Raw genomic sequence first — 9,987 nt, forward strand, 5'->3', positions numbered from 1 at the left:
TGCTTAGAAGCATAGAAGCGGGCTGACGTGAGGCCAGGGACCTCAGAAAGTCCTACTAAGGAATTTGGGTTTCAACCATGACGTCCTACGTTCCCAGATGGACTAAAGCCTGCCCATTACCTTTCTGGCACATGGTCGCTGTGTACCAGGGAGCCCGACGCGGGGCTCGATCCCAGGACCCTGGGATCATGACCTGAGCTGAAATCAAGTCAGATGCTTAACCGACTGAGCCACCCAGGCGCCCCTACTGAGTTCTTGTTATAGGCCAGGCATCATGCTAGGTGTAAAGTAGAGAGTATGTGTGGCTATCACCCAGGAAACAGGCTCGGAGACGCTCACTAGAGGGCTTGAAACAATTCAGAGCAATTGTTTCAGTAATGACCCACCTAGGAGAGGGGCGTGCTTTGGGCATTGAATTGAGGCCGCGTGAGCCAAGATGTCTCCAAAGCAGGGCTGTGGCTGTGGCAGCTTCTCCAGACTCTTCATTTGTGAGCAGCTGAAGGGGCTCTTTGGGCAGGAAAGACTCACTGGAGGAGCGCCAGGGCCCAGAGAGAATGACAGGCTGAGTGAGCACTTCTCTCCTTCCTGTGGTTTGCCGTGAATAATGGAGCAGATAGCCACTGCCCCCACCTCTCCCCCTGTGCGGCTCGCTGCTGACCACCATGGGCAGAGGTGAAACGGAAGCAGCCAGACAGGGAGGGTTAGAATCCTGCCATGCGGGTTCAGCTCAGCCTCAGCTTCCTCATGGGTAGAGTGGGAACAGTACCTTTAGAAAGAGGTGCGACCACCTAAAGCATCAGTCATTGCCTTTGGCAGCCCAGTCACCCAAACCCTCCCACCCCACCCCATCCCATCCCAGGCTGTGGCTCTCAGCCAGGCGCCACCTTCTAGCCTCTCTTGCTTCGTTAGGACCCTGGCAGAGGTAGGAGTAAGCGTGGGAGGCTGTGGATGAGTCTGGGCCTGCACCTAGGGTGGAGGAGGGCAGAAGTGAAGCAGGATTTGCCCCTCTCCATTTCCTCCCTCTCCCTCAGCCCCACCCCCATCCATCCCGGCACATCTAGTTCAGCTGCCCCCTTGCTGGAGGTTGTCCCTACTTCTCCCCGTGGACTCGGGGAGCATGGGGCTGTCTGACCTGAGTAATGAGGCATGAGCTCAGAAAGGGCTTCGAGTCACCTTACCAAGTATCTGCTCTTCCACTCAGTAGCTTTGCAAATCCTGGCACATCATTTCCCCTTTCACGGCTTTAACTTCTTCCTCTTTGGTAAAAGGAGGGTAAAAATACTTTGTCCATTCCTGTTCTACGAAGTCTGGTGCGTTTCTGTGTATTGTAAGAAGAACAAAGCTTATAAGTGGAGGCAGCAGACCTGCATCTGGTGCCAGTCTGTAGCCTTAAAACTTCTCTGAGCCTCTGCTTCCTTTTCTCTTCAACCTGTTGCCCAGGGAGTTAAGGAGATCAGGGAAACCGGATCCTGGCCCAGCGTGGTGCACAGTGAGCAGTCCTCCCTAGCCCTCCTCCAGCGTGGCTACCTCAAGGATCCGGTGAAAGAGCAGAGAATGGAGCACACCTGGGAAACCTGGTGAAAAGACAGTCTCTGGGCTCCATGAAGATTACCACTGAGGATTCAGAGCTGGGGAGACAGACACCTGGGTCTTCAAGAGGCTCCCAGGTTAACTCTGCCAGCGCCGGGACATCAGGCAAGAACAGCCAGTCCAGAGAAAGACAAATAGCATATGATTTCACCCACATGTGGAATTTAAGAAACGTAACATATGAACACGGGGGAAGAAAAGAGGCGAACCATAAAACAGACTCTTAACGATAAAGAACACACTGAGGGGTGCTGGAGGGGAGGTGGGCGGGGGATGGACTAGATGGGTGATGGGTATTCAGGAGGTCACGTGTGATGAGCACTGGGCGTTGTGTATAAGTGGTGAATCACTAAATCCTACACCTGAAACTCATATTACACTCTGTTGACTAACCGGAATTTAAATAAAAACTTGGAAGAAAAAAATAAATACAGAAGTCAAAAAAAAAAAAAGAAAGAAAAAAAAAGTCCACCGTGAGGTGGTGGATGGGTAGAACTTGGGGTTCTGCCAGGGATGCCAATACCCTGGCCCTCTACCTGTGGCTTGGTGGGGAGTAGGTAAGCATAGCTCGAAAGTGCCTTTGGGTACCGGAACTGCCTGCCCCGTCCCTGGCTTCCTCCGTAGTCCCTCCAAGCCTGCTCTGCAAAATGGGCTGTTCACCTTGGAATCAATGGGTGCTTGCTAAAAATTCATTTCCTGGGCCCCATCACCAACACTGCTGGATCAGAATTTCTTAAAGTGGGATCTGAGAAGCTGCTTTTGTTTAAACCTTCATTTTTAATACGTTCTTCAAACTGAGTCTGATGTGGAGAAAGGATTTGATGTCCAGTTTGGGGACACAGGTAGGAACTTGGGTAAATAAAGTGATTTTCATTTACTGAGTTCTTTTTTTTTTTTTTTTAAGATTTTATTTATTTATTTGACAGAGAGAGAGAGAGCACAAGCAGGGGGAGCGGCAGAGGGAGAGGGAGAAGCAGGCCTCCCGCGGAGCAGGGAGCCCGACGCGGGGCTCGATCCCAGGACCCTGGGATCATGACCTGAGCCGAAATCAAGTCAGATGCTTAACCGACTGAGCCACCCAGGCGCCCCTACTGAGTTCTTGTTATAGGCCAGGCATCATGCTAGGTGTAAAGTAGAGAGTATGTGTGGCTATCACCCAGGAAACAGGCTCGGAGACGCTCACTAGAGGGCTTGGGTTGAAGACCAGAGGCAGTGGTCAAACCCTGGGCTAGTGGATTCTTAGAGTTGGCATTTGAGAGTGTCCACCTGTGCAATGGCCTAATTTGCTTTTGTCTGTGCCCTGACACTTTGCTTCCTGCTAAGGCCAATCAGATATTTTGGTGAGGGTGAGGTGGAGACAAAGAGTAACTTTCAGCACAGAGCCCACAGGGTTGGGGCAGTTCTAGGCTTTTGACAGAACTATGGTCTTTGGCCTTGGTCAGACTAGGGACTCCTCAGAGCAAGGATCCGTCTTCTCCTTCCGACTGGCAGCTCACGAGGGCGGCGATGGCTATGTCTCTCCCTCAGCGGGGTGGATTCATAAGGCAGAATTTCCTCTTTTCCAACAGACTGGGCATCCCTGAGGGCAAGGCTGCCTCCTCCCTGGTTGGGGGCATCTGTGGGCAGTCTACGTCACACCTATTGTACCGTGGCTTCCTGTGGGCAAGGCCGGCTGTGAGAAGGGTATCTTCTGAGAGCAGCTTTTGGTCTGTTCCATCAGCTTGGGGCTCACTGGAGTTGGGGCTGTGACCACTGAAACTCGGGCTCCTGATGACAGGGCTGTGTCCACACCCCACCTCAGACTGGGGGCTCCTGGGCAGGTTTAGGACCTTCTCTAGGTCAGGGCTCATCTCTCCCTCAGACAAGGGACCCAGTTCCTCTGTCAGCCTAAGCCCAACCCTTACCGAAAGAGAGGCTCCGTATCAGACGGACCAGCCCAGTGTTGGTGGCTGAGCTGACATGCAGAGAGACTCCTTGGCTAGATGTGGATATTCCCAGTGACTTCAGGGTGGGGGCCCCACCCAGGGACCTGGCTTCCTTGTCTTCCTGCAGAGCCTGCAGGCAGGCCTCCCCTAATTCTTTATTTGGCTGTTGAATGGGGATTGGAGCGTAAAGTGAGTCACACACCTAAGTCTGGGCCTGCCTTCTGCTTCCTTCCTATTCTCTGCCCCAGTTCCTGAGTTCTTTGAGAAGCTGACCAGGAAACATGCTCTCAGTGGCCCCCATCTCTCCCTCAGCCTGTTGCCACTCTTTAGACCACTGTTCCTGCTGTTTCTCAGGTAAGAGTCTGGTGGCCTGGGTAAGAGGGTCAGGTTTGGGTGCTTTGTGTAGCTGCTCCGTAGAATCCTTAAGGCTGTTCAGGCCCTGGAGGGGCCCCCAGAGCTGGGTTCTGTCTGACTTTCCTCCCACCAGCACACCCCCATAGACACACAACCCTCCTCGGTCACCACAGACACAGCACACGTCCTTTCACTCCTCACAGACATTTAACAAATGGGAACTGGATCCCATTTAACCATCACACATCCTTTCACTCCTCACAGCCATTTAACAAATGGGAACCAGATCCCATTTAACCATCACACATCCTTTCACTCCTCACAGCCATTTAACAAATGGGAACCAGATCCCATTTAACCATCACACATCCTTTCACTCCTCACAGCCATTTAACAAATGGGAACCGGATCCCATTTAACCATCACACATCCTTTCACTCCTCACAAACATTTAACAAATGGGAACCGGATCCCATTTAACCATCACACATCCTTTCACTCCTCACAGAGCATTCACACACAGCGCACAGAACACACCCTCATCACCCACGGACATAGTTCATGGCCCTTCACAAGTGCATAACACACAACAGACCCTTGACAGCTACTGATAGAACCCATGACCCTTCACTACAAACAATACACAAACTGTCGCAGTGGACACGCTGTCCCCTCATGTGATGCATGTTGTCACCCACGGGATGAAACACACATCTTCACAGACATACGACACGTACAACAGCGCTGGCGGACACGACACATAAACCCTTGCAGGACACAGCAACCCAGACATGAAAGACCCTCTGCTCACTTGCTGCAGACAAACCTACTCCACATAGACCCCACAAACATCCGTCCTACACACACACACGCATGGCAACCACAGGTACATATCACAGGAACTCTCCTCACCCCCAAACTCGTTCCCAAATCTTTGGGTGCTACTGCTCAGCTGGGGCAGGGGCTGGGGTCCTGCTTGTGTGTCGGGGGGCGGCCAGAAGAAGTGCTAGGGGTCCTGGCCACAGCATGGGGCATGATGGGAGATGCCACTGACCTAGCTGTCTGACTGCTACTTCTGAATGGCCCCAGGACTCAGCTCAGGCTGGGAATAAAAAAAGCTGGCTAACATTCATCGCGTGACTGCTGTGGGCCAGAGATCATGCTCCATGCTTGTACAAGCATTATATATATATTTTTTTAAAGATTTTATTTATTTATTTGAGAGAGAGAGTGAGAGAGAGAAAGAGCACAAGAGGGGGGAGCGGGAGAGGGAGAAGCAGACTCCCCGCCGAGCAGGGAGCCCGATGCGGGACTCGATCCCGAGACTCCAGGATCATGACCTGAGCCGAAGGCAGTCGCTTAACCAACTGAGCCACCCAGGCGCCCAAGCATTATCTTATTTAACGACACACCACCTTTATGAAGTAGGTACTGCTATCCTCATTTTATAGCTATGTTTTGATGTAGGCTTAGAGAGGTTAAGAAACTTGCCCAATATCCACAGACAAGAGACAGCAGTGGGATCTAGACATAGGTAAATTTGACCCCAGAGTCCACCTCTCTTTAATTTATTATTATTATTATTTTTTTAGGGGGAGGGAGAGGGTCAGAGGGAGAGGGAGAGAATCTTAGGCAGACTCCATGCCTAGTGCAGAGCCTGATACGGGGCTCGAACTTATGACCGTGAGATCATGACTTAAGCCAAAATCAAGAGTTGGATGCTTAAGCCACTGAGCCACCCAGGCGCCCCCTCTTTAATTAATATTTAATTAATTTTTTTATTGTTTAAAGAGGTAGCAAATAAGCCAGTTAAAAGTTCAATAGCCCTGGCCACATCCCCGAGGCTTCCTTCTGTGCATGATGAGGTGGCCCTCTTACAAGCTCGGGGAGGGGAGCAGGTTGCTGTTGCAGGTGGGCCCAGGCTGGAGAGGGAGCAGGTGGGGACTCAGCCTGACCAGGGGAGGGAGAGGGTGTGGGAGAAGAGGAAGAGGAGAGAGGAGAATGGGGACTAGCTGCGACGCACTGTCCTCTACAGACCTAATCTCGTTGTGAGGTTGGTGGTGCTGTCCTTACTCTACAGATGAAGAGTCTGAGGCTCAGGTGGCTTGGCTGTTGAGTGGCAGAGTGGGGATTCAAACTTCCAAAGTTTGAGGGAGGATGAGTGAGAGAGAGAGAGAGCGCATGAGCCAGAGAGAGTCAGGGAGAGAAGCTGAGGTTGTGGTAAGGAGGAAGAGAAGGTTCCGGACTGCCAGGCATTGGGGCTGGTATCTCAGAGAGGGGTCTCGGAAAGAACCTACTGCCCAAGTTACTTTTTGGCTCTCAGGGGCCTCTGGTTTTGTGGTAATCCCCCCTCCTCCAGTGAATCTTGCTCTAGTCTGTCCGTTTGCACTATTTGTCTATCCTTGTGCTTACACTATCTGACTTAATTACTGTAACTTTCCAGTAAATCTCGATATATGATGTGGCGTGTCTCTTGACTTGTATATATACATATGACAAATGCCTGTGTACCCACCACCGATTAAACAGAACCTACAGGTGTAGTAGAAGCCTTCTGTGTACCTCACCAGTCCTGCCCCCTCCCTCTCTCCCCAGAGCTAATCATACCCTGAATTTGTATTTCTATATCGATGCATATGTATTGTGTCCGCCGACAGAAATCAAGTTTTAAGAAATAGTATCGTGCTGTGTTTATCCCTCTGCAACTTACTTTCTTCATTTAGCATTATGTTTACTGTTCATTTTAACATATGCATAGGATTACATTGCAGAAACATACAAATGTATGTTTCCTTGTATCCAAGGAGATACTAATATTTCTGGTGTGTACCTAGAAAGGATGTGCACATTTTCAGTTTTATTATGAAATTAATTTCCAAAATGGTGGTGCCATTTGTATTATCTTTTTAGTAGTGTGATAACAATTTCCATTGTTCTACATCTTCCCCAATACTTGGAATTGCCAGACTTTAATTTTTTCCAATCTGGTGGTTGGTTGTTTTAGTTTGAACTCCTGATTTCCCGAAATGTTGGTCAGATTTTTATGTTTCTTAGCCATTTAGGCTTTTTCTTCTGTGAATTGCTTACTCCTTTCTTGACCCATTTTTCTTTTCTTTTCTTTTAAAGATTTTATTTATTTGACAGAGACACAGCAAGAGAGGGAATACAAGCAGGGGGAGTGGGAGAGGGAGAAGCAGGCTTCCCGCCGAGCAGGGAGCCCAATGAGGGGCTCAATCCCAGGACCCTGGGATCATGACCTGAGCTGAAGGCAGACGCTTAACGGCTGGGCCACCCAGTCACCCCTTTGACCCATTTTTCTATTGGTCTTGTCTCTAAGTTATTGACTTGAAGGAATTTATATTATATTATGCTTGAAGGGGTGCCTGGGTGGCTCAGACAGTTAAGTGTCTGCCTTCCACTCAGGTTATAATCCCGGGATCCCAGGATTGAGCCCCACATTGGGCTCTCCACTCAGTGGGGAGTCTGCTTCTCCCTCTGACCCTCCCCCCTCTCATGCTCTCTCTCTCTCTCAAATATATAAGTAAAATCTTAAAGAAATATGTTATGTTTGCAAATTCTTTGGTATATGGGTTGCAGATATTTTTCTCCTGGTCTGTGACTTGTCTCTTCCTCTTTTTATCACATCTTTTGATGTATACAATTTTAAACCTATGTGGTCAAATTTATCCCACTTTTCTTTGTTATTTATAATTTCTATGTCTTAATTTTAGAAAATTTCCCCTGCCCTTATATCATAAAGATATTGTCCTCTATTTTCTTCCAAAACTCTTTGTATTTTGCTTTTCCATAGTTAGGTCTTTATGCCAGTTAGAATTTAATTCTGGACATAGTGTGAGGTGGCGACCTAATTTTATTATTATTTTCCCCCTAATGAATAGCCAATGATTTACACCAATATTTACTCTTCTTTTATTGATCCGTAATGGTAACTCTGTCATAGGTATCAAGTTTCCATATGCGTGCTATTTCTGGGATCTCTATTCTGTTTCTTCGGACTATTGTTCATCCCTCTGTTAATACCAGCCTGTCATAATACTGTAACTTTATAATAAGACTTGTCATGATAGGGAAAGTCTTATCATTTGTCCTTATTGTTCATATGTTCTTGTTCTTCAAACGTTTCTTAGCTAGTCTTGAGTCTTTACTTTTCCATTTGGAATTTTAGAATCCGTTGTAATGTTTCTTAAGAACTCTATTGAGATTTTTTTTTCAAGTGTTTTACGTATGCTATTTCTTTTTTTCTTCCTCCATCTCTAGTGAGACATAACTGACAAATACAATTATAAGATATTTAAGGTGTACATCATGGAGAGGCGCCTGGGTGGCTCAGTCAGTTAAGCATCCAGCTCTTGGTTTCGGCTCAGGTCATGATCTCAGGATCCTGAGATCAAGCCCTACATTGGGCTTGGTGCTGAGTGGGGAGTCTGCTTGTTCCTCTCCCACTGCTCCTCCCACCTCTCTCTCTCTCTCGAATAAATAAATAAAATCTTAAAAAAATAAAGTGTACATAATAGTGATTTGATATATGGATACATTGTGAAAGGATCCTTGCCATCTAGTCAATTGAGATTTTGATTGGACGGGCACTGAATTTATAGATTAAATTAAGAATTTATATCTTTATGATATTGGCAGTCCCAGGCATGAATATATTACATCTATCTGTTCAACTACTTATTTACTTACTTTTCAATGATTTTATAATTTCCTCCATCAAGATCTTGCACATCTTTGGCCAAAAGCAAAGAATTGCCAAGATAGGCTTCTTGCTAATATAAATTGTGTTTTCTTAAAAATGACATTTTATGGGGGCACTTGGGTGGCTCAGTCAGTTGAGTGTCTGACTCTTGATCTCAGCTCAGGTCGTGATCTCAGGGTTGTGAGTTCAAGCCCCACATTGGGCTCCATGCTGGTGTGGAGCCTACTTAAAAAAAAATGATGTTTTATGTTTATTGTTTATTTATAAGAACATGATTGATTTTTATATATTGATTTTATGTTCAGAAATCTTGTGGACAGTTTTTGTTGGTTCTAATAATTCGTCCATGCAAACAATCACATTGCCTGTGAAAATGATAGTTTTGCCTGTGCTTTCAATCTTCATAACCTTTTTAAAAAATTTCATATTCTTCACAACAGAGTGAGATACTCATGATTATTCCCAGCTTGCAGATGAGGAAACTGAAGCTTGAAGAGATAACTTGGTTTTTCCAAGTTCGCACAGAGAGCTGACGGCAGTCAAGTTGTGAACTCTAGTGTCCCTGATTCTAACACCCATGCTCTTTTCCCCGTGAGATTCTTCCTCCCGCATTAGCCTCCATTACAGGTGAGGAGAAGACTGCTCACAGAAGCGAGGTGTCTGCATTACTCTGTGGGAAGGACAGATTGAGAGAACAGAAAGAAGCTAACAAAACCTTTAAGACAGCTGTGTAGGACTGAACTAGCATTTAGGGAATCTGGGTCCTAATTCCAGCTCTGCCACCGACCAGCCATGATACCTTGGATAGGTCACTTCCTCTCTCTAACCTCATTCATTCATCCAATAAGCTTTATCGAGGAGCACTTGCAATGTGCCAGGCAGTGTTCTAAGATAATGGGATACAGTAATAAACAAACAAATGAATTCCTGCTCTCAAGGAACTTACAATTTAGTTGGAAGACAGATAACGAGCAAAGTGAATAACTAAAATATATGGTATGGTGTGTTCGGTAAGTGCTGTGGAGAAAAATAAAGCAAGGTAGGGGCCTAGAGCATGCTGGGAGATGGCTGTAATTTATTAGGGTTATTGGGAAAGTCCTCACTGAGAAAGTGGCATTTGAGTAAGTAACTCTGAGTGTCTGGGGAAGAATGTTCCAGGCAGAGAGCACAGCAGGTGCAAAAGCTCGAGGCAGGAGCGTGCCCAATGTGTTGAGGCAGAGGAGGAGGGTCAGTGTGACTAAAAGGTGGGGAAAAGAAGTAGGAGCTGAGGTCAAGTCTTACAGGACCTTGTTCTTTATTCCTTCCTTTCTTCCTTCCTTCCTCCCTCCCTCCCTCCCTTTCTTCCTTTCTTTTTCTTTCTTTCTTTCTTTCTTTCTTTCTTTCTTTCTTTCTTTCTTT

The 9,987-nt window shown here is 47.1% G+C and overlaps 1 protein-coding gene across 1 annotated transcript in view; it reads left to right on the top strand.

The window, feature by feature from the left end:
* The first annotated feature begins 2,703 nt into the window (after positions 1–2,703).
* The window catches only part of PTAFR (platelet activating factor receptor), a 42,032-nt gene continuing 34,748 nt past the window's right edge, over positions 2,704–9,987 (top strand). The window contains exon 1 of the mRNA XM_035019347.1: positions 2,704–3,869. Coding sequence (XP_034875238.1) covers positions 3,797–3,869 — 73 coding nt within the window. The 5' untranslated portion in view covers positions 2,704–3,796. The remainder of the gene's footprint in view (positions 3,870–9,987) is intronic.

This window comes from Mirounga leonina, unplaced genomic scaffold (assembly GCF_011800145.1).
Source record: "Mirounga leonina isolate KUSES-001 unplaced genomic scaffold, KU_Mleo_1.0 Mir_173, whole genome shotgun sequence".
Classification (NCBI taxonomy): domain Eukaryota; kingdom Metazoa; phylum Chordata; class Mammalia; order Carnivora; family Phocidae; genus Mirounga; species Mirounga leonina.